We start from the raw sequence: 24704 nt of genomic DNA, 5'->3' as shown, positions 1-24704 counted from the left end.
GGGCCTTGTATCCAGGTAGAAATGCTAGTTAGCTATCTTTTAGATGCCCAACGCCATTCTGTCTTGGAAGGAAACAGACAGTTTAAAGCAAAACCATTTACAAAGTCTGACATCCCTAACACCTCCCTTTGAGATTTGAAGAATAAAAGCCAAATTTTTGCTCCCTAGGCAGTGTCATGAGTTGGGTAATTTCCCATCTCAGCAGAACTGCCTCGGTTCAAAGGGTCCCATTTGACCCAATTTTCACCCCTGGGAGGTGAAGGTGGAATAGAGTTGGGCATTCCAACTCCAGAAACAGATCTAGAAAGCCAAAGGTGTGGGCAACTACCAAGGTGCCCAGTCAGAATGCCTGCATTGGTTTCATTCCGGTTGTTTTAGAAGCTGGAAATCCCTCTAGCCCTCACCTTTTGCATCCCTTCAACCGCCCCCCTTCATCCCCATGGCCCCTCTATGCCAACACATGCCCCTCATACTCCCATGGCCTCTCATACCCCATGCCACCTATAGCCACTCACCTAGTATCTACCATGGGTAGACCTCAGGAGCCATGAGGAGATGAAAAATATGCTGCTAACAATCTAATACAGCTCACATTCATACACACATGATAGCAAAAAAAAAAATCCCATTCATGAAACGCATTCAAAGGTTATAAATCTCTTCAAGTTTGTTATGGGAACAACCAACTTTTATTCAGTCCCCACATCAAGGACAGTGAATCCTTTAATGGTGTCTTTAAACTGTCAATCAGCCCCCCCGTTGAAATAATGCTTTTGTATCTTTTGAAACTCGGCCAAACATTCAAATGACCTCACCTATGATAACAGTGTATGGGAAGTGTCAATAAAGATCTCTACTGAAACTGTGGTCATAGTTGTTTCTAACCTTCACCAGATGGCCTGTCAATCAAAGCAGTTTAGCAGACTTTTTTTTAGCTCTCACTGATAGCCAAAGCCTGTTTTATTTTCCAATTGTTAAACACCTCAAATTATGACACTGAAACAGACCTTATCCACCCTTTACAAGTGTTTATTTCTATTCCATCAATTTGTGACTCCCACACTGAGGGTTAAGGCCCTCAGTACAGCCAAAATGGAGTCTGTTTGAAGTCAGCACTAATTGCAAATGACCCTGCTGATATCAGGTTTCCCACTTGCCCTAACCCCTTCCCCCTCCAGCAAAAATGGGCTCCATCGGACTTTGCATTTAGTTCTTGCCCACCACTTTTAAAGGTCTTTGGAGCTGGCCCAATTCTGCAAAGTTCCTGCCCTAACAATTTACCCACAGTCAGCATAGCTACTCTTGCCTTTGTCTAGAGGTGTGAACATCTAGCACCTTCTTCCCCGTAAGTCAACCTTGGCCCTCTTTGCCCCCATAGCAACCCAGGCCTTTTGTCGGGCAGAATTCAGAGCAGGTCACATGATCCTGGTCACTACTCCATTTTACCTTAAATTAAAGAGACTGTCCCAAAAGTTCTTAGTCATGTAATCTTTATATTCATAATAACATTAATTCTAAACAGAAACCTTTTCACTTTCCTGTCTGAACAAATTTAAATTGTCACCTCATTTAGGTGTAAATGATTCCTGTGGATGGCTCTATTGACCTGTTACCCTCACCAGTGAGGATATTTGTACAAAAGCAGCTAATCTTTTTAATGGAAGATTCGACTAAGCATCATGTATTAATATTTTGCCTTTGTTCCTTTGATATTTATGGGGGTAAATTTGACTTTCTGTGATAGGGTAAAATGGGCAATAGCCAAACCACAGCTTATTTTACACCATTGAAAAGAAGGAATAATCTAGATTTGTATCGTGCCTTTCATGACTTAAGAACTTCCCAAAGTGCTTTACAGCCAAGGCATGCATGATAGAGATAGATTGAACTTGCATAGTGTGAAACTGAGGCGGTTTGACCTGTGGCTTTTTCGAGCATCTAAAGTCTGTAAGTTCAATTTTAAAAACATAATTGCAATTTGAATTAGCTTGTACTTTTATACACTTAGTCTCCTTACCTAGAGACCATCAGTCAGAGTTTTTTCAGTGAAAGTGCAGACAGATTGAAATCTCACCACACTTACCACTTCAACACATGCTATCAGTTTAAATTTGTTCCATCAACAAGATCCATTAGATTTAGTTAAGAAAATGTATCACACATTATGTTTGTGTGTGTGTTGGGAGTGGAATCATGTGATGGGAGCTACAATTAACATCCTCTTGCAAGCTGTGCATAGCCCTGTCTGAAAAATACCTTTTTAATGAAGCGTTCATGACATGTCCTTGTTCTTGTCACACTAGCCTTGTCATTTAAAAGTTGCTTATTCGTGACTTTTGTATTGATCATCCCAAAAATCATCTACAGTTATCCGGCTGACCTTCCCTGCCATGTTTGCCATTACAACCTATGTTAGAAACATTGAACTTGGGTCTTTTAAGAGCACTTGAATGCCCTGATCAGTTTGTATTGCCTTCTGGTAATCTGGTAATTTTAAGGGAATCATTTGAAGCCTTTGGTGGTGAAAACTTGCTGGTGTTCTCTTTTAACAGTATTGACAGCTGCTCTTTCAATTTAACTATGTTTCCTCATCTCTCTACTTGTGGTGGGTGAGGAAGACATTATTTACTGTACTTGGTTTACTTTTTATTGTTTAAGAGCCATTCAAAGGGAGGTTCACTAATTCAATTTAAATTGGCTGTCGCTGAATATGCTAGCACAAAGACTTGTGTGTTCTGGAAATAGTGCACTGCTCGTCACAATTAGTGTTGCAGTGGAATCATCGCACAGAAATGAAACCCTGAGTCAAAACACATGTTTCAAATAGAAAAGAGATTTTGATATTGTAGAATACAGTTATTTGGTTCAAATGTTTATCAGCAGTTTCTATAACAGTCCAAAATGTTTAAAAATTGCCACTGAAAAGCTGAGCTACTCAAAAAGGCCCCTAGAAGGTAGGATCAAAAGTAGACCATTCAGCCCCTGGAGCCTGTTCCGCTATCCACTTAAATCATGGCTGATTTGTATTTTAACTCTAATTACCTGCCTTGGTTATTCCTTAGTAATCTTACTTAGCAATAGTCTTTCGATCTCAGATTTTTAAAAAAAATTTTCTCTTGACCTCCCTTTTTGAGGGAAAGACTTCCAGATTTCCGCTACTCATTGTGTGAGGAAGTGCTTTTTGCCGTTACTCTGATCAGCCTTTTCTCTAAGTTTAAGTTTGCTCCCCTTTATTCCAGACTCCCGACCAGAGAAAATATTTTCTTTCTATCTACCCTATCAGAGCCTTCAATCATCTTAACCTTAACCACTAGACTTTGGGCATAAATTGGCAATCCATTTTAAATTGCTCCAAAACCTCAATAAGTTTTGAGAAGTTTTTTTTCTTCCTTAAGTTTCTGCTCACAGTTGCCTATTGTCGAATGCAAGATTCAGCATGAATAAAATCGAGTACTATTTTAGAATGCAATTTTTTTTGCTTTATCTTTGACATTTTAAGAGTGGCAACTTGGTGCAGTTTATTAATATAGCTGCAAATGTGTTTATCTTAAAAAAAAACATTTTAATCAAAGTTCATCCCCTGAATTTAGCCCACTTTTAAATAACTGAAGATGGTTTAAAAGAAAATCAGAACCATCTGCTAGTCATTTCACCTTGCATTAGTCAAGTTTCTTAGAAAATTAAGATAATGTTATATCCAAAAGCCTTTAAAACTTGCAAGTTAGTGGCCTTGTGCTCAACAAAGCTTAATTTTAAAATCCTCAGTGAAAGGGGGCCTGCAAACGGATACAATTAGCAGAAACTTCCAATGGTGATGAATTCTAAATTGGAGCGTGGGCAGTTTTGTGGGTGGGGTGGATATGATGCTCTAGCACAATTTTTTTTTAAACAAGCACGAAAGATTATGGGAACTTTATTTGTAATTGTGCTTGAAATTCTGCAATCCTTTGTGTTGGTTTTGCCAATTCCAGGTCCATTGCATTGATTAATCTAAAAAAACACAACCTAGTGGAAACTCTAGGCCTCAAATCCTCTGTTCGTAGTTATTGGCATATAATTTTTCACCAGAGAGACCTGGTGAAGAGTCAGTTGTAGAGCCAGTACGCTGAAATCTCAAATTTAACTACTATTAAGTTGATGATATTTTGACGCAACATCTGTTGAGCGATATCAGATAAACTGCAACATCCTTACGTGTACTTCTAAAACTCTTTTACAGATTCATAAATTGGAACTTGAAGAGTTTAGACTACAGAATGAGATGCAAGATGCAAAGGACCAGAATGAACTGCTAGAGTTCAGAATCTTAGAGCTTGAAGTAAGACATTCCACTTGTAAAGTGTCAAATGGATCAGAAGTTTATGAACCAAAAAGGAGAACGTTGGTGCAGTAATGTCGCATGTAGCTACTCATTTTCCAGCACTAATGAGCATTGCCTTTTATTAATGTGTAGCTGCTTCACTTCAGGAGAAAAGAGAAGCTGTTTCACTGCCTGGATTTTTAATGTAAAAAAAATTCTTGGAATATATTCTGACAAGTTGTTAAAGAATGATTGAAATGTACAAATAGATTATAATTTATACTAATAGGTTATAATTTATAGTGAAATATATTTTGCACTTAATAAAAAGGTTTTGTTTTTGCTACTAATTGCATTCATCATTTGTGTTTCATATTCCTGCATTGTTTGTCAATCTATTCACCAAAGCGAGTCTAAGTTTGCCTCAGTTATCATACTTCATATACGTTATGGTTTATAGCACACTCCCATTGCGATTTGTTTTTATTTTACTCTGAAGAATCTGGTGGAAAGCCAGGAGCTTCACATCACAGCCATACCCTCCTGCACTTGATTGAAATGCATTCCACGCACATTCCAGTGTGGGAGATACAGAGGAGCTGGGATTCATAGTAGGGAATTGAAACAAATAACCTGGAGCTACTGTTTTAGAAAAAAAATATCAGAATAAGCAAGAGCTCAGTAATTCACGAAACCATAAACTCTAGAATACAAGCTTCTCTTCAATTTTGTCATAAGAGTGCAACATTCTTTTGAACTGTGATAGATTTTCAGAGAGCTGATTGCTTTAAAGGTTGCTTTGTGGTATGTGTGCCATACTATGTGATACCATTATCTGTTTTCAGAATGCTTGTCTCATCTTTATTTTGGCCTAACGTTGCATTGGCAATAAAAAGAGGCGTGTAAACTCTGTATTTCAAGACTGTGCAGGAACACTAACCCAAAAGCTTTGTTTTCTTTATGCAAAAGCTCATGTGACCTATTATTTGTCTATCATTTTGGGAGACGTCCCACGTTTGAGCATGATTCCACTGAAATCCATTTAGTTCCAATATTCCTGCTTTTCCATCCGGTTCATTTCAGCAGCAGCATTCTTCCATAAACAAGTTGTAAAGTAAGTATGGAAAACATAGTAACATTAATAGTTGGCACTAAGTCTTCTGGAAAGCAACAGAAACTGTAAGTGTCCCAGTCATTATTAAATCTACAAAAACGTTTCACCAAGTAATCCTGAGCTGCAGATTGTTGATTGTAAAATCATCAAATGTGAACTGAGCTCATGCAAAGTTAAGTTTCTGCTGTGATAACTTATTTATAGTGGGATTGTTTTATTTTAATATTTATCATTACATAAAATAACCTAAATAGTCTTTCAATAAAACTAAGAGAGCTTTTTGATACTTATTCTTCAATCAGTAAATTGTGAAGTTGGTTAAGAACCAGAGAGTACCAGAACAAAAAGGAGTAGAAAATGTTGAGTATGAAATTGAGTTCACAGCAGTTAATAAATTTCAGAGCTTAAATGTTATACTAAGTTCTCAAAGTCTTAGACTGAGGCTTTATTTTCTTAATTTTCGTAACTTGGATTTGATTGGATGTGTTTCCTCCTTGCAGGAGCGGGAACGAAGATCACCGGCTTATAACTTGCACATATCAGCATTTTCTGAGAGTGGAAGTGCCCTCCAACTCTATTGTCAGCAAGAGGGTATTAAGGTGAGATTTTTCTTCCTCAGAGTCTGCCTTGCGTATGGCACCAAGGTGTTATAAGAGTCTGTCCCACACATGTGAATGTACATAGATGTGTTCACCATTTATCAGGTGTGACAGGACACACTTACTCCTGGGTCATGCGCAAGCTTTCTAGGCATTCTGGAGCAACATGGCTTATCTGAATGCTGCTCCATTAAGATGTGGAAGAGACGATATTGAGTCCAAGTAGAGCTGGTTGTAAATCATGTCTTGTAAACATACATAAACTTTTGACCTAATGTCAAGATGGAAGACCATGGAATTAAGGGGAAAGCGATTTTATGGATTCTGTTGTGACATGGTGGTCGAGTTGGTACTATTGATAGACTTGATCAGCAGACACTTCTTGGGTGGAAGCTTTAAGTTTATTACTTAGCAGTACTACATATGTGATTTCACTTCAAACTCTATCTCTACACAACCAACTCCAACTACGGACTACTGAGGTAACCCACACTACTCTCCTATTGGGCATTAATCTTTCTTAACATGCATTATTCTTAAAGATATATTACACACTAATTAAATCAGAATTACTACTTTATTTCCCCCTTTACTCGAATATACATTTTATATTTACAGGTACAAATTTCGCAAAACAATAAAATATTTACACTGGGTAAGGAATTTACAAATTCAGTCTTTCTGGTGGTTTCCTCATGTGAGTTGAAAGTCTCAGCTCTGCAGCTTCAGATGCTTTGTCAGGAACCTCCTTTTCTGGAGTTGCCTGAACATGTGTTTCAGTGGGAACCTGTAGCTCTATCCTCAACTCTTACAGGAACGTCAGAAATGTCTGTACTAGGTTGAGTACTCTCAACAGGAAATACTGACCTGGTCATGAACACTGGTGGAATCAATTCCTGGTGATCTGCTTCCCTTTTCCTTAGATGATCCACATGTCTCCATATGACTTAGCCTTCCACCTCCACGTGGTAAGATAGAGGTCCGGTCACTGCACTGATTTCACCCGGTAACCACTTTGGTCCTTCTCCAAAGTTCTTCGCATATACCTTCTCTCCCACGATAAATTAACTGTCGTGGCTATGCCATTCATGCCTAGTTTCCTGGCTTCCCTGACTCCTTTCTACCTTCCTCTCTAAATTCAGCATTATTAAGTTTAGTCTCGTCCTGAGACAGCTTTTCAACAATAACTCCGCAGGTGTGACACCTGTTGTTGTGTGAGGGGTGGTTCTACAATGGAGGAGAAAGCATGTTAGCTTGGTTGCTAAGGAATCTCCAGTTAGCTTCTTCATGCCTGCCTTGAATATTTGAACTGCCCTTTTGGCCAGTCCATTTGAGGAAGGGTGGTACGGTGAAGTTTTTACCTGAGTGATACTGTTGAGACTGATAAACTGTTGAAACTTTGACGTAGCTTCTCAATTGTAGCAGCTGACGTTGGTGATTTCACGTCATATATGCCCATCCATTTTGAGTGGGCATCGACAATGAGCCGTTGTTCCCATGAAAGGTCCCACACAGTTAATGTGTAACCGCACCCATAGTCTTCCTGGCCACTTCCATGGGTGTAACGGAGCTGTTGATGGTAACTTTTGCAGTTGTTGACACTGCACACAATTCTTCACTAAACTCTTTATTTTGCCATCCATTCCAGGCCACCATAGGTAGCTGCGAGCTATGGTCTTCATTTGGAATTTTCCTGGATGTGCGCTGCGTAGCTCAATTAACAGTGGCTGCCTTCCCTTTGGAGGTACTATCACTCCTGCTGCCCACGCTAAGATGCCTTCCTGGCTGGTTATTTCATGCTTACTGTTGAAGTATGGTTTCATTTCATCAGATACAGGCTTTTGTGACCAACCATGAGGTACTTGTTTTCGTCCTTGAGTTGGACAGGGTCCCGACTTGTCCAGCCTCTGATCTGTCGAATGCACACTGGCGAGGAATCTAAAAAATTTAACAGTAAAATAAGCTCCTGTGGAACTAGGATATGCTTGTCAATTTCTTGTAAAGGCAAACGACCATGTGCTTTGATGTTTGCGATTTGATTGCCAGGTCTATGTTCAAAAGTGTACTCGTGTGCTGCCAGGATTAAAGTCTTGTTAGTATTTCTGTATCTTCTTTCTACGTGCTTTCTTCTTTCTTGAGCAGGCTTTAATCTGGGCCTTCTTTTTGACTTCACTATTGGCCAGACTTCTCTCAGATGCAAGCTCAACTTATCTGAGATGCAAGCTCAACTTAGTGGCTGAGTTTCCCAAAACGCCATCTGTCTGCTTCTTCGAAAATTCTGCGACTTTCACTTCCAAAGCTCCTTTTGCTTCCTGTGGCTGATTCTTCAGCTGTTCCATCTCTTTTTTTGTATTTGTTTGCTGCCTCTTGGAAAATTGAACATTGTTGTGTCTTCTCTGCCAACTCATCCTTCAGTTTGGTCAGAGAGGTGCTGAATTCTTTCTGTTTCTCTTCGTTCTTTTCCAGTGATACAAACTTTGACTTGAGGGAATCTTGTAACGTGCGAAGGTCCTTCAGCAGGTTTTCTTTTTCCTTTCTAAGGCTGCTCACCTCGTCTCGAACTCTGTCATCAAGTATGGGCTCCTCGGGTTTCTTCTGTTGCTCTTCCAGGTTTTAGCTTAAGACAGCCTGCATTTCTTTAGGTTGTTGAGTCCTTATGCATCCCTTTTCCAAAACATGAACGCTTCCAGCTTCCTTTTGGAATCTCAATGGTCCTTCAAAGTTGATTTCCCTTAGCCAATTTTGCCCAAGAACGCTTGGTGCTCTGCCTCTCAATACCAACACTGGTAGCTTTGTGCTAAAAACAAAAAAACTGCGGATACTGGAAATCCAAAACAAAAACAGAATTACCTGGAAAAACTCAACATGTCTGGCAGCATCGGCGGAGAAGAACAAAGTTGACGTTTCGAGTCCTCATGACCCTTCAACAGAACTAAGTAAAAATAGGAGAGAGGTGAAATATAAGCTGGTTTAAGGTGGGGGGGGGGGTTGGGAGGGAGAGAAGTGGGGGGGGGTGGTTGTAGGGACAAGCAAGCAGTGATAGGAGCAGATAATCAAAAGATGTCACAGACAAAAGAACAAAGAGGTGTTTGAAAGTGGTGATATTATCTAAAAGAATGTGCTAATTAAGAATGGATGGCAGGACACGCAAGGTACGGCTCTAGTGGGGATGGCGTGAAATAAGACTAAAAGGGCATAAAAGGTATAGATTTAAAAATAATGGAAATAGGTGGGAAAAGAGAAATCTATATAAATTATTGGAAAAAGCAAAAGGGAGGGGGAAGAAATGGAAAGGGGGTGGGGATGGAGGAGGGACTTCAAGATCTAAAGTTGTTGAATTCAATATTCAGTCCGGAGGGCTGTAAAGTGCCTAGTCGGAAGATGAGATGCTGTTCCTCCAGTTTGCGTTGAGCTTCACTGGAACAATATAGCAAGCCAAGGACAGACATGTGGGCAAGAGAACAGGGTGGAGTGTTAAGATGGCAAGCGACAGGGAGGTCTGGGTCATTCTTGCGGACAGACCGAAGGTGTTCTGCAAAGCGGTCGCCCAGTCTGCGTTTGATCTCTCCAATGTAGAGGAGACCGCATTGGGAGCAACGAATGCAGTAGACTAAGTTGGGGGAAATGCAAGTGAAATGCTGCTTCACTTGAAAGGAGTGTTTGGGTCCTTGGACGGTGAGGAGAGAGGACGTGAAGGGGCAGGGGTTGTATCTTTTGTGTATGCATGGGGAGGTGCCGTAGGTGGGGGTTGAGGAGTAGGGGGTGATGGATGAGTGGACCAGGGTGTCCCAGAGGGAACGATCCCTATGGAATGCCGCCGGGGGGATGAAGGGGAGCTGTGTTTGGTGGTAGCATCATTCTGGAGTTGGCAGAAATGGCGGTGGATGACCCTTTGAATGCGGAAGCTGGTGGGGTGATAAGTGAGGATAAGGGGGACCCTATCATGTTTCTGGTAGGGAGGAGAAGGCGTGAGGGTGGATGCATGGGAGATAGGCTGGAAATGATTGAGGGCCCTGTCAACGACCATGGGTGGAAAACCTCGGTTAAGGAAGAAGGAGGACATGTAAGAGGAACTGTTTTTGAAGGTAGCATCATCAGAACAGGTGCGACGGAGGTGAAGGAACTGAGAGAATGGGATGGAGTCCTTACAGGAAGTGGGGTGTGAGGAGCTGTAGTCGAGGTAGCTGTGGGAGTCGGTAGGCTTGTAATGGATATTGGTGGACAGTCTATCACCAGAAATTGAGACAGAGAGGTCAAGGAAGGGAAAGGAAGTGTCAGAGATGGACCATGTGAAAATGATGGAGGGGTGGAGATTGGAAGCAAATTTTTCCAGGTCCCGATGAGAGCATGAAGCAGCACCGAAGCAATCATCGATGGACCAGAGAAAGAGTTGTGGGAGGGGGCCGGTGTAGGACTGGAACAAGGAATGTTCCACATACCCCATAAAGAGACAGGCATAGCTGGGGCCCATGCGGGTACCCATAGCCACACCTTTTATTTGGAGGAAGTGAGAGGAGTTAAAGGAGAAATTGTTCAGTGTGAGAACAAGTTCAGCCAGACGGAGGAGAGTAGTGGTGGATGGGGATTGTTCGGGCCTCTGTTTGAGGAAGAAGCTGAGAGCCCTCAGAGCATCTTGGTGGGGGAAGGAGGTGTAGAGGGATTGGACGTCCATGGTGAAGAGGAAGCGGTTGGGGCCAGGGAACTGGAAATTGTTGATGTGACGTAAGGTGTCAGAGGAATCACGGATGTAGGTGCGAAGGGACTGGACAAAGGGAGAGAGAAGGAAGTCAAGATAATGAGAAATGAGTTCCATGGGGCAGGAACAAGCTGACATGATCGGTCTGCCGGGACAGTCATGTTTGTGGATTTTTGGTAAGAGGTAGAAGTGGGCCGTCCGAGATTGGGTGACTATCAGGTTGGAAGCTGTGGGAGGAAGATCTCCAGAGGAAATGAGGTCAGTACCCGCATGGGCCCCAGCTATGCCTGTCTCTTTATGGGGTATGTGGAACATTCCTTGTTTCAGTCCTACTCCGGCCCCTTCCCACAACTCTTTCTCCAGTACATCGATGATTACTTTGGTGCTGCTTCATGCTCTCGTCGGGACTTGGAAAAATTTATTAATTTTGCTTCCAATCTCCACCCCTCCATTATTTTCACATGGTCCATCTCTGACACTTCCCTTCCCTTCCTTGACCTCTCTGTCTCGATTTCTGGTGATAGACTGTCCACCAATATCCATTTCAAGCCTTCCGACTCCCACAGCTACCTCGACTACAGCTCCTCACACCCCACTTCCTGTAAGGACTCCATCCCATTCTCTGAGTTTCTTCACCTCCGTCGCATCTGTTCTGATGATGCTACCTTCAGAAACAGTTCCTCTGACATGTCCTCCTTCTTCCTTAACCGAGGTTTTCCACCCACGGTCGTTATCAGGGCCCTTAACTGTGTCCGGCCCATCTCCCGCGCATCCGCCTCACGCCTTCTCCTCCCTACCAGAAACATGATAGGGTCCCCCTTGTCCTCACTTATCACCTCACCAGCCTCCGCATTCAAAGGTTCATCCTCCGCCATTTCTGCCAACTCCACCATAGTGCCACCACCAAACACATCTTCCCTTCACTGCCCCAGCGGCATTCTGTAGAGATCGTTCCCTCCGGGACACCCTGGTCCACTCATCCATCACCCCCTGCCCTCAACCCCCACCTACGGCACCTCCCTATGCATACGCAAAAGATGCAACACCTGCCCCTTCACTTCCTCTCTCCTCACCGTCCAAGGGCCCAAACACTCCTTTCAAGTGAAGCATTTCCCCCAACTTAGTCTACTGCATTCGTTGCTCTCTACATTGGAGAGATCAAACGCAGACTGGGCGACCGCTTTGCAGAACACCTTCGGTCTGTCCGCAAGAATGACCCAGACCTCCCTGTCGCTTGCCATTTTAACACTCCACCCTGCTCTCTTGCCCACATGTCAGTCCTTGGCTTGCTGCATTGTTCCAGTGAAGCTCAACGCAAACTGGAGGAACAGCACCTCATCTTCCGACTAGGCACTTCACAGCCTTCCGGACTGAATATTGAATTCAACAACTTTAGATCTTGAACTCCCTCCTCCATCCCCACCCCCTTTCCATTTCTTCCCCCTCCCTTTTGTTTTTTCCAATAATTTATATAGATTTCTCTTTTCCCACCTATTTCCATTATTTTTAAATCTATACCTTTTATGCCCTTTTAGTCTTATTTCTCGCCACCCCCACTAGAGCTATCTGTACCTTGCATGTCCTGCCATCCATTCTTAATTAACACATTCTTTTAGATAATATCACCACCTTCAACACCTCTTTGTTCTTTTGTCTGTGACATCTTTTGATTATCTGCTCCTATCATTGCTTGCTTGTCCCTACAACCACCCCCCCCACTTCTCTCCCCGCACCCCCCCACCTTAAAGCAGCTTATATTTCACCCCTCTCCTATTTTTACTTAGTTCTGTTGAAGGGTCATGAGGACTCAAAAGGTCAACTTTGTTCTTCTCTGCTGATGCTGCCAGACCTGCTGAGTTTTTCCAGGTAATTCTGTTTTTGTTCTGGTAGCTTTGCTGATTGGCTTCCATAATGGACAGTTACCATACTTATGCCTTTGACTTGAATGTCTTCACCCGTGTTTAGTTTGGCATCTGTATCTTCTAACTGTAATTGATGATCACCATTATTCAGATAACTGAAGGTATATTCCCCAGTTACTGTAGTGGAAGCTCCTATGTCCACTTCCATTCTAACAGGTCTGCAATTTACTTTCACTGTTACAAATATTGTTTCGGTCTTTCCAACTCTTATATTAAACAACGAGTAAACCTTTGAATTAAAACAAAAATAGGTGGAAAACTCAGCAGGTCTGACAGCAGCTGCGGAGAGGAACACAGTTAATGCTTCGAGTCCGTATGACTCTTCATCAGAACCTTTGAATTAGTTGCTTCAGGCTCTTCTACCTTGTAGATCTCACTGGGTTTTTTCTTTTGTTTAGAAGCCTGTTTGAACCTTTCCTTGCACTATCTCATTATATGTCCATTGCTGTGGTAATAATAACATTCAATTTTTTTTGGACTGACAATTGTTAAAAGACTGTTTGTTTCCCCTTCTATTGAAATTATTCTTTGTTTTTGCTGCTAAGTCATGTTTCCCGATTTACCAGCTAGCATGAGCTGTTTCCCACTTGTCAGTAGCGCATTGCATTTTCGTGTCCTATTTGATTGGGATTTCCCACCTGATGTGGAGGATGGCGCCATTTTGCATGCCCTATCTGGCTTTTGAATCTCTTACTGCACTTTCCATTGCCAGTGCAATCTCCAGCGCATTCTTAAAATCCAAATTCGCTTCAAATAACAATCTCTTCTGAACCATGTCCTCATTGACACTGGACACTATACAATCTCTGAGCATGTCACTTAGAGAAGTACCAAACTTACAAAGGCCTGTTAACTGCTTCAAACTTGACACATAGCATGCAACGGTCTCACCCGGGACTCTAATTCTTGAATTAAACTTGAACCTTTGCATCGTTATTGAGGGCTTTGGTTGATAATGGCCCTTCACGAGGTCCACCAATTCATTAAAACTTTTCGAATCTGGGGCACTGTTTACCATCATACTTTGAATCAAACCATGAGTTTTATTCCCACGTGTACTTGAGAGGATCACCCGCCTCTTCTCTTACCCCGTAATCTTGTTTGCTTGGAAAAAGAACGTGAGACGTTAAATGTAGTGAGACCAATCATTCGTGGCTGGATCAAAAGGATCAATTCTTCCAAATTGCGGTATTTCAAGAGGGAATTACTTCATGGACTTGGACAAAACTTCTACTTACACTCACTGGGTGAGGTCAGTGCTGATTGCTTTGCACTTGATTTCTTCCATTAAACTTGTTTCAGCCTTGTCGCCAGTTTGTTGTGACGTGGTGGCCAAGTTGGTGCTATTGATAGAGTTGATCAGCATACACTTCTTGGGTGGAAACTAAGTTTATTAACAAGATACTCAGCAGCATTACATATGTGCTTTCACTTAAACTTTATCTCTACACAACCAACTCCAACCTGACTATTGAGGCAGCCCACGCTACTCTCCTATTGGGTATTAAGGACCATGAGATCTTCCTTTTCAAGCACTATTCCTAAAGGGATATTAAACACTAATTAAAACCATAATTACCACAGATTCAAAATTAGTTCAGTCACAAGAAGCAAAGGATGGTGGTGGATGGATATTTTTCAGTCTGACTTGCTGTGGATCCATTACTATTTGCAGTTTTTATAAACTAGTTAGGCTTCCATGGCTTCAGGCACAGCTTCATAAAGTTAGCAGATGATCCAAAACTTGACAAAGTTGTAAAACACAATGAGGATAATTATAGGCTTCAGGATGACATAGGCAAGATGGTGGAATGGGCAGATGTATGGCTGATGGAGTTCAATGTAGAGAACAGTGGAGTGATATACTTTGGGAGGGTGAATATGGAAAGACAATGTACCATAAATGGCATAATTTTGAAACATGTAGATGAGCAGAGGGACCTTGGTGCCCATATACATAAATTCTTAAACATGGCAGGAAAAGTTGGTGGTTAAAAGGCTTATGGGTTATTTGGGTTTATAGAATGTAAAAGCAAAGAGTTCATGCTAGAACTTTATAAATCACTGGATAGGCCTCAGCTGGAATATTGTGGATAATCCTGGGCACCACACTTCAGGAATGATGTAAGTGTCTTCGGAAGGGTACAGAGAAGGTTTACCAGGATGTTACCAGCAATGAGGGACTCCAGTTATGAGAAGTTGGAAAAGTTAGGACTGTTCTCCATGGAAAAGAGGTTAAAAAGTAACTTAATAGAGGTGTTTAAGAGAATGAGAAATTTTGATGGAGTAGATAGAGAAAAATACTATTCCCACTGGTGAATTGCTCAATAACGAGAGGATTTAGATTGAAAATCATTCACATAAGATTTGGAGAGGAGATGAAGAGAATGTTTTCGTTCAGAGAGTTGTCAGGATCTGGAAAGCTTCACCTGAAAAGATGGTGGAAGTTGATTCCATAAATAATTTTAAAAAGGATTTGGACAGATGCTTGAGGATAAGGCACATACAGGGTTAAGGAAAAGAAGCAGGAATATGCAACTAAGCGGTGTCAATGATTCTATGATTACAACAGTGGCTACACTTTAATATCACCCCATTGGCTGCTATGTGTTTTAAACTATCATGAGATTGTGAATAATGCTACATAAATTCAAGTCTTTTTTGTTTATCCTGACCGAAGGTGGTTGATTGGCCACTTGCTCCTGGAAATAGAGCAGATTCTGGTTCCACAAGTCTGGATTTTACCGTCCACCAGTGGGCAAGAAAGACTTGTAAAATAGAATGCCGAGCCATTGGCAGCTTGCCTGCTTGCCTGCCCACCCGTCTGCCCACCTGCCTTCGCCCCACCACAATTTTATGGGTGACAGGGGAGACATCGGGTGGGCCACCCACCTGTGGCCCAGTTGAGGCCCTTAAGTGGGAAATCAATGCCAATTTAAAAGCTTTCTCCAACCACTACTCAGATTTAGTGGGCGGCGTCAGAGGCCTTGGTCCAATGTGCAGCCCAGTAGGTTTGACCCTCAGTTTTCTGTTCACCGTGTCTAACATGTTCCCGACCTCCTTCGCCAGGGCATACCAGCCTGCCGCAGTGAGTTCCCAGACTTACCTGAGTTCCAGGGCATCCACGGTTGTGCTTCTTTCCAGGTCCCCTGCAGTACCGGCAGTGGTCACAGCTCCTAGTGGCACTGCCAGTACTGAAGAGCTGCCGACCTGTGATTAGCTGACAGTTCTATGAGGCAGGGCCTGTTCCTGGGATGGGGCGGACGTCTTGCCTCATAATAATTACCAGCCCATCGGCGAGCTGGCTAACAGGAGGCGGGCTCGTCCCTGAAATTTATGCTGAGGTGCGTATAATTCAGCCCACTATATGGGGTTTGGTATGAAATTTTGTTTGATAACATTCTTGAGAAGGGCCTTGGGCTGTTTTACCGCATTAAAGGTGTACGAATACGAGTTGTTGATTCTGGTCCGCTATTTTCCGGAAAGGAGGTCCATGGGCGGATATCTTCTTGACCACCTGCCCTAAGTTGAGTGGTGTCGTGTCGAAGGAATTCCTGGACTACCCTGGGAAGCCTGCCCCTTATGCCCTAGAAATGCTTCGGTAGAATTCACACCTGCTGAGAACTGGCATGAGTCCTTTTGAAGCCTTGTGGTGCCAAACCTTAACCAGACTTCTCTCCGGAGACTAAAGGTGTCAATTCGTGTCGGTTTGTCTGCACAAGGAATGAATACAGTATGAGGTGGCAGACATGACCTGACTTCCTGAGTATTTCTAGCATTTTCTGCTTCTATTTCAGATTTCCAGAATCTGCAATATTTTGCTTTTATATGGGGTGCCCAATGTTCATTTTTTCTAGGGAGTATGAATAGTGCTTCCCAAACTTTTTCTCACTGTGACCCCACTTAATGCTTGAAAATTGGTGCAACCCCCAGAGTGAGTGAGAGTGGGGTGGGGGGGTGGGGGGTGAGGGGTGGGGGGTGGGTGTGGTTTGGGGAAGAGTTGTTGAGGGGGGGAGTGGATGGGGATGGTAGAATTGTTAAGGTTGGGGGGGCGCGGTTGTTGAGCGGAGACCAATGATTTTGCCCACAACTACTTTGAAGACTCCCGGGCCTCGGATCTAAGAATCATGCACACGCGTGTAATGGGGCCTCGGTGCCAATCCCAGGACTGTCCAGCCATTCACTACAGCACACATTCAAAGTATCTCTGAGCACGTTCAAAGAACCCCCTCTATTACAAGCATGTCCGTGGAAGTCCCTGATTATCCAGTTGGAGCACTAAACTGAACAGCCAATCAGGGCACTGAAAGAACGACCAAGGCTGCAAAAAAGTGTCCCATTGACGAACCGTTTGGAAAAAATACCAAGTCTCAACTTGGCAGTTGCAATTGCTGCCAAGAACCTTGCAACCCCAAAGCCCGTGACCCCAATAGGGGTCACAACCCACAGTTTGGGAACCCCTAATATGTGGCTTATTAATGAAAGAAGCCCTGTGAAACCTGCAGCTGGAAAGACTTTGGAATAAGATATATATCCAAGAAAAACAATTAACAAAACTACTCAGCATCAACAATAAGTGGAGTTAAATACTTTTTTATGGTTGTATTTCGCTGACCTTTTCATTTGCTCTTTTGACCATTGAATAGATTTAATTCTGTGCTAATGACATCAATCCTTTCTTTCAGGATGTGGTCATTCCTGACCTAATGAAGAAACTTGATATCCTGGGAGATAATGGGGTAAGGTTATTTCATACAACAGAGATCAGCATGGTTCATTGAAATCATCTAAATTCATGAGATTCATGTTGCAGGCACCTTTCATTCAATGTTGTAGTGATCCCTCAGTTGTTTAACCAGAGATAGTGTTTGACAAAACCCTATTGTAATTCTGCCATCTTTAAATGTTCTAGGATAATTCCCAAAGCATGGGAAATGTTTCCATTGGAAAAGAGCATTTTCTAATCTTTTTCATATCCAGGGTCAGTATCAAGCATTCTTGGGTCAAATGTGGCACAGTGACTTGGCCCCAACATTGAGCTTTCATTTTCCTGCTCCATCTCAGATGTCTTTTTCTGCATTCCATAAAAGCCACCCTCAAAGTATCTGCGAGAGGGGTTACCTCACCTCTGGGGAGTCTTGGGGACTACCCACTGGGAACCAGATTGAGGCAGCTTACTTGTTTCACTCAGCCCACAGCAGCTGTTAGAGCCTTTCATTTCATTAGCTTGGGTTGAATTTGTACCCATCTGTTGGAGGTGGAGGTAACAAGATTCACAATCAGTTAATTTATGTTTTGGAGAATACTTTTACTTCTGTATTTCATTTAAAGTGATAATTGTGTGCACCTTTTCAGTACAGCTGTGTTTATACGTGGCACAACATCAGGGGGAGCACTTCCTGCACAAGCTCAGATGCAATCTCAATGTTACAGTGTCAGTTGCGTGCATTAAAACAAACAAGCTGTCTTGACACGGACTAACAATAAAGCTCAAATTATCCATTTTCATGTCTGTGTAGCCTGTATAATTGTAAGTTCTTGCATTTAGTTCACCAATCATTTAGCAACTGTTTCTTCTGTAAAATGTGTTTCTGACGATTCAGTAAATGATGAAGATATTAAATCAGGAAATTTCAGCATATGAGATTCTCAACGTTCAATGTGGGGAATAGATACTAATATTTAGATTAAGGACACTTTTTTGATAAATAATCAATAAAAAAAGTTCGGCTAAAATATTTAAGAAAAAATTCCCCCCCTGAAATGATGACCCTGGGGATTAAGACTCCCACAAACTACCAGTCGAACTACTTGGGTTGTGTAGAAGCTTCCTGCACAAATTCTTAACACATTGGATCTAGCCTGAGGAGGGAGTGCTCACATAAAATCTCATTGAGATTGCGATCCCATCACAGATTGGGAACTGGGATGAATAGTCATTGATAGGATGAATTGAATTAGCCTTTGAAAGAGTCAAACTCCTGTCGCCGGCCAGAAAGGCCTCAGCAGCAATTGTGCATGTGCCGGCAGCTGCAGCGTGGAATGAGTGCGCGTACAACCATATCTGATGCCTTTACGGCCGGTGGCAGGAGTTACAATATTTAAGGAACTGTTTTTGTGCTGGCTGCACCAAATGCTAAGAACAAGTAAAATTATAAATTCATTGTAATAAGAGTCAAAATGAGTGCAGAAAAGATTCAGGAGAATGGTTGCAGAGATTAGGAACTTCAATTATGCAGATAAATTGGAGAAGTTGGGACTGCTTTCCTTGGAGAAAAGAATACTGAGAGGAGATTTAATAGCGGTATCCACAATCATGAGAGGTCTGGATAGAGTAGATGGAGAGAAACTGTTTCCACGTATGAAAGGATCAAGAGCGAGAGGGCATAGAATTGGCAAAAAAAAGTAAAATGGTACGAGAAAAACTGTTTGCACACAGCGAGTGGTTAAGATCCGGAATGCAGTACCTGAAAGTGTGGTGGAGGCAGGTTCGATTGAAACATTCAGATGGGAATTGGACTGTTACCTGAAAATGAAAAATGTGTCGGGTTACGAGAAAAAGGTGGAAGAATGGCACTAGGTGAATTGCTCATCCAGAGAGCCAGTGCAGACATGATGGACTGAATGGCCTCCTTCTGCATTGTAACAATTCTGTGATTCTGTGACAATTTTTAGATTACACTCAAATTTCTTTTCATATCCAGGTGAAATAAGATTCCTAGAAGAATGTTAGGGGAAGATGGAAGTTAGGGCAAGTTCTATATCCATCGCAAATGCAGCATGTTTAAATGTCATGAAGGATAGTGCTGCATGGTATCACTAATATTAACTGTGTAAGTTAAACTTTCAAGTGATTGCATCATGGAGATGTGATCCTTTCTTCTGCTGTGAGAGATTTTATATATCTGTGAGAAAGAGAGACAGATCTTTCAGCAGTATGGTGTTCTTTTTCTCTGATGCTCCAGTTTTCAAAAATGCACTCCACATATGTGTTATTTTTTTGAAATAAATATTGTGTTGTGAAATGTTTTGAAGTATACACAGAGTGCTGCAATCTATATCCTACTTTTATTTTTCTTTCTCTTTCCCCTTCACCAGCACGTCATCCCCTGTCTCAGAGATACTGTGAAATAAACGCTCTTTGTGGCCAAGACATTATTGCTGGCAGCATGAAGATGCAATTGTTGATGGTGGAGTGTGCCTTGGGTGATTTATCTCTTAATTTCTTTCCTTCAAACAGGAAAGTGCCTAGCTTGCGACAATCTAGTCAAAATGGGCAAAGTGCAACATGGTAACACAGCAATTTCATGCAGGAAGTCTAGAAGCTTGGCATGTTTCTACCCCCAGTGAAACACCACCATGTCACCTTAATTGTTTTTTTTTTGGATAAGACTTTAAACTCTTTTTCAGGCGGATGTAAAAGATCCCATGGCACTCTTACGAAGAAGAGCAGGGCACATTCCCTCTTTGTCCTGGCCAATACTTATCCCTCAACTAACACCACTAAAAGCTAGTCATTATCTCATCGCTGTCAGTGAGATCTTGCTGTGTGAAAATTGGCTGGCATCTTTCCGACATTACAACAGTGGCTACACTTCAAAGGTGGTTAATTAAATGTAAGGCGTTTTGGGAAGTCCTGAGGTCATGAATGGCCTATATAAATACAAGTCTTCCTTTCTTTTGAAGTCCACTTAAGAACTCAGCGGCATTACTTTTAATATGTGTGCATATGTACTATATTAACTCAAATTATGTGGAGCTTATTTTAATCTGAAAGGAAGCTGTGAGAAGCATCTGTCTGATTTGTTCATCTTGTTTTTCCCTCCCAGCAAATCACGTATAACTGTGCTGTGTTGTTAAGCTCAGTTTCAATATTTTGTGCATCTTTGTATTTCAGAACCTAAGAAATGAAGAGCAGGTTGCAGTAATTCAAGCTCGTACTGTGCTTTCGCTGTGTGAGAAGGTACACTTCCAAATCCTGATTGTTCTGTGAAGCAGGAAGTGCATTCATAACCTGAGTCTGTACCACTTACTGTATGTTAATCTGCTTATTGGAATAAAGCACAGCCAAAACAGGTTGATCATTCTTTGTACTCATCATCAATGTCAATACAGAGCCATTTTGGTGGGTCTTTTTGTATAAAATGCTCCTTAGTGACTGTGAATATTATATTTTAGCATGACTAATCCTGGTGTCCAATGGTCTTATCACTCCTATGACCACTGAAGTTGCACACCATGGTTCACACACATAGAGGCTGATGGCCCTCTGGCTTCCCAAACTTGCAAAGGATCACATACAACAAATACTTTGCACACTTTTTGTTGGGTACATGTGCGCCTCAAATTCTCTGTTGTCTCTGCATTAGCAGCTTAGTTTTACTGTTCTAGCAGTTCTTCTTGTGATTAAGCTTATGGATTTATCTGCTGCATGTTATTGGTGGGCTGTAATCCTCTCTTAGATTCTGGATTAATGATGGAAGCCAAGAGTTTTGGCTAAACCTATTGGCGCCTTGGTAACTAATCATAGGACTTGTCATCACTCTACAAAATAGTGGTATGATGTGGATCTGCTGAGGATGAGAGTCATGGGTTGACACTGGAAAGTTACAATAAGCTTGCATCTGATCAACGCTCTGTAGTTCACACAAACTGCATTTTCATTGTGAGAGTTTTTTTGCCAACTTCACCTACTTAATCATTATGTGTCTGCTCATATAGCTCCACGTGGGTGTCATTGCAGTTGAGAAAAATTGCTGCTGCATGGCCAGCTGTTGCTCCTCAACCTTAGGGGAATGTATTAATCTGAAAAGCTTCATTAGCAGTCCATCATGATGCCAAAGTGATCACATGTAGGTCCCCTGACTCCTTTACTACTCCTGTAGCATATAATTCCATGACTGCTCTCATTTTACTGCTTCAACAATAATAACAGCAGCTTGTATTTATGCAGTGCCCTTATAATAGCAAAACAGCCCAAGATGCTTCACAGAAGCACTATCAAACAAACTCTGATACCGAGTCTCATAGAAATATAAGAAAAATGACCGTATCTTCGTTTAGACGTATGTTTTAATGAGCCTCTTAAAGAAGATGAGAGAGATATAGATTCAGAAAGGTTCAGGGAAGGAATTCTAGATTCTGGGGCCTAGCCAGCTTAAAGAATGGCTGCCAGTGGTGAAGTGATGAAAACTGGGGGTATGTGAGAGGCCAGGATTGGAAAAGCAGAGATCTTAGAGTTTTGTAAGGCTGGAGGAGATCCCAGAGAAAAGGAGGGATGAGGCCATGGAGGGGTTTGAAAACAAGAAAGAAAACTTAAATATTAAGAAGTTGCTAGGCCAGGAATCAAAGGTAGGTCAATATTGGTGAATGGGACTTAGTGCAAGTTAGGATACTGGCAGCAGAGTGTTCAAGGTGTGAGATCAGGCAGGAACTAGAGCACTGAACTAATTGAGCTCAGAGGTAACAACAGCATGGATGAGGGTTTCAGCAACACATTAGCTGAGGCAGCGATGGAATTGAGTAATGTTACTCAAAGGGTGGAAATAGGTGGTCTTGGTAATGGAAAGAATGTGTGGTGGAAAGCTTAGCTTGGTCAAGATTGTGAATGGACTGGTTTCAGCCTCAGACAATGGCCAGGGAGGGGGATACAGTCCTGTAGACCTTCTATCTGTGTTGGCTTTTAAACAAATGCATAACTTCCGCTTTGAGTGATGTTATAAGAGGTGCCACGAAGCAAACTCGGAAACCTAGTATCGAGTGTTTCTTTGTGTTATCCTGTTTACTAAATCTCCTTTTCTCCTCTATAGCACAACAACTTTATCATTAAGCTGAGCATTTATTTTTTCTGAAATTGCAATTAAATCTTTCCCTAATTAGAAGCCTTTGACTTTACCCAAAGGTGAAAAAAAAACCTCAACCTCTGAGGATAGCTTTTATTATATAGTAAAGCTCATTGTGATGGGACTTTGTACTAAAAGACATGTTTCAAAATGTCCCAAATTGCTTACATTCTAACTATTACCTCCACTGACTGCAGTTCCTGGAAATGAATAGGATGCAGTCATGGCTGTCAGGAACATATTAGATGAAGATTTTGTTGCAGTCGCAGAATAATAATCTGATTAGGATGCTGCTGTCTGATAAACATTGCTGGTATAATGATGGACATTACTAACTACTGTAGATTCATTCTCATGGGCTTTCGTTTTATCAAGCTCCAACTGTGTTACCCTACGGAATGCTTGCTGTGGAAATAAATTACTGGAATTATGACAGAAAGTCACTGATCCAATACATTTGATTTTCAGTAGAATTCATAAATGCGTTACACTTATTCTCAGGGTTTCTAAGTCATTGAAAACTTTGAATGCTGTTGTAAGTCCCCCTCCTCCTCACCCCTAACAATGACTTCGGTGAATACTGGCTCAGATGCATTTTGCAAAATATAAAGTCAACACCCAGGTATGCGTGCGTAATAGACTGCTTAAATATAGCAAAGAGCTGCCAGGTGCTAGAATTGAAATAATAGCAGAAAATGCCAGAAACATGCAGCAGATCAGCCAGCATCTTTCGAGAGAGAAACAGAGTTAACCTTTCGGGTCGATGACCTTTCATCAAAAATCTTTTGACATTGCAGTTTCTACTGCTCTCCCACCCACCACAATTGCCATATAGGATGGAATTTAATCCAGGCGACCGGTGTCATGTCCATAAACTGGGGAGCTGGCGAGAGCCCCATGTCACCTCCTTTGGGGAATACCCACAGTATCAAGTGCCATTTAGGTGCTTAAGTGGCCAGCAGCGGCAGACCTTCCCCAGGATCACCCGTGAGGAAATCCCACCCCACAAGAGCTGCTGGCCAATCGGCAATTCTTCATTGCCCTCCCAAAAACCAGAGGCCCAGGATCAGTGAGGGACGTAGGCCGCAGGTGAGCGAGGGGGGGATGAGGGAGGCGGGGAGAGGGTTGCTGGCTGGGAGGGGCGGAGTTGGTCAGAAGAAAAGGCAGGGGATGGCACATAATAGGCCCAATCCCAACTTCCTGATGCTGGAACCCTCAATCTGGCACTGGGTGCTTGACAACGAGGGACACCACTCTCCCTTTCTTCCCGGGGAGCCCGCAAGCAAAAGCATGGCAACTGCTTCACCCACCACTGGTCAAGTACCAGCAGAGGTGGGATGAGGTCCTGAAGTAGACATTGATTGTGTCCGCAAGCCTTCCCGCCCTTAATTGAGGTGAAGGCAGGAACCTAGCACCCTCCCATCCAATTAAATGTCCTCTCTGCCTTCAAATTCGCCTCGGACGGAGGGCATTAAATTCCACCCATAATTTGTTCCTTAACCCTGATGGAACTAACACCACACATAGTCCAATATTTGTGGAGATTAAGAACTAATAGTAACACACTCTGGTGCAATCCTGGAGGGGTGAAATAAAGTCAATTACAGAATTTGAGTGCATCCTATTGGGTGGAGGGTTTTTAAATTTGTACATTTTCTTCCCCCAAGTTTAATTTTCAAGTCAATTCAGCAGAAACTCTTTATCCCAGAGAGTAATTAGAATGTGGAACTCGTTACTGCAAAGGATAGCTGAGGCAAACATCATTGATGAGTTCAGGGGAAGAAAGGAATAGGAGGATAGGGTTAAATTAAAAAAGGTGGGAACATGGGCAAGGGGCTCTTGGGCTGAATGGTCTGTACTGAATGTGAATAGCACCCCATTATCCTTGAACAAAAGTGGGTCCTGCAGCTTCATTCACCGGCCCATACAAATGATGTTGGCCTCATAGCAACCACATTAACGAGTCTCTCAGTACATTTATCACTCAGCGCTGTAAGGTAAATGAGGAAATGGTGAGTCCCTGGAGGTGCTGAATGGTTTATCAGTGTCCTTGGTGATACAAGTGCTGCAGTATTAGTAATGTAAACACTGTGCCAGCCAACAATTCATTTCTGGCCACAAGCAGGCTACAAGCTCAATTATCCCATTCAGACCAGTGGCTGCTAGTTTGTGACTGCGATGGACCTGCTGCCAGAAAATAAAGTCACATCAGGTGGTGGGTTTCACAGTGC

At 42.3% G+C, this 24704-nt stretch overlaps 1 protein-coding gene across 8 annotated transcripts in view; it reads left to right on the top strand.

Annotated features, from left to right (window-relative positions):
* Positions 1–24704, top strand: part of LOC121285316 (janus kinase and microtubule-interacting protein 1-like) — a 377146-nt gene that overhangs the window by 330730 nt on the left and 21712 nt on the right. For 7 of the 8 annotated variants that reach the window (XM_041201824.1, XM_041201835.1, XM_041201778.1 and 4 more), the window contains 4 exons: positions 4220–4318; positions 5915–6013; positions 17317–17370; positions 20529–20594. In XM_041201824.1, coding sequence (XP_041057758.1) covers positions 4220–4318; positions 5915–6013; positions 17317–17370; positions 20529–20594 — 318 coding nt within the window. Of the gene's footprint in view, positions 1–4219; positions 4651–5914; positions 6014–17316; positions 17371–20528; positions 20595–24704 lie in introns of those variants that run through there. The other variant, XM_041201844.1, reaches the window with a different exon arrangement.

This window comes from Carcharodon carcharias, chromosome 1 (assembly GCF_017639515.1).
Source record: "Carcharodon carcharias isolate sCarCar2 chromosome 1, sCarCar2.pri, whole genome shotgun sequence".
Taxonomy (NCBI): domain Eukaryota; kingdom Metazoa; phylum Chordata; class Chondrichthyes; order Lamniformes; family Lamnidae; genus Carcharodon; species Carcharodon carcharias.
Note: the sequence above shows the minus strand (reverse complement) of the source record. Positions and strands in the feature narration are given on the sequence as shown.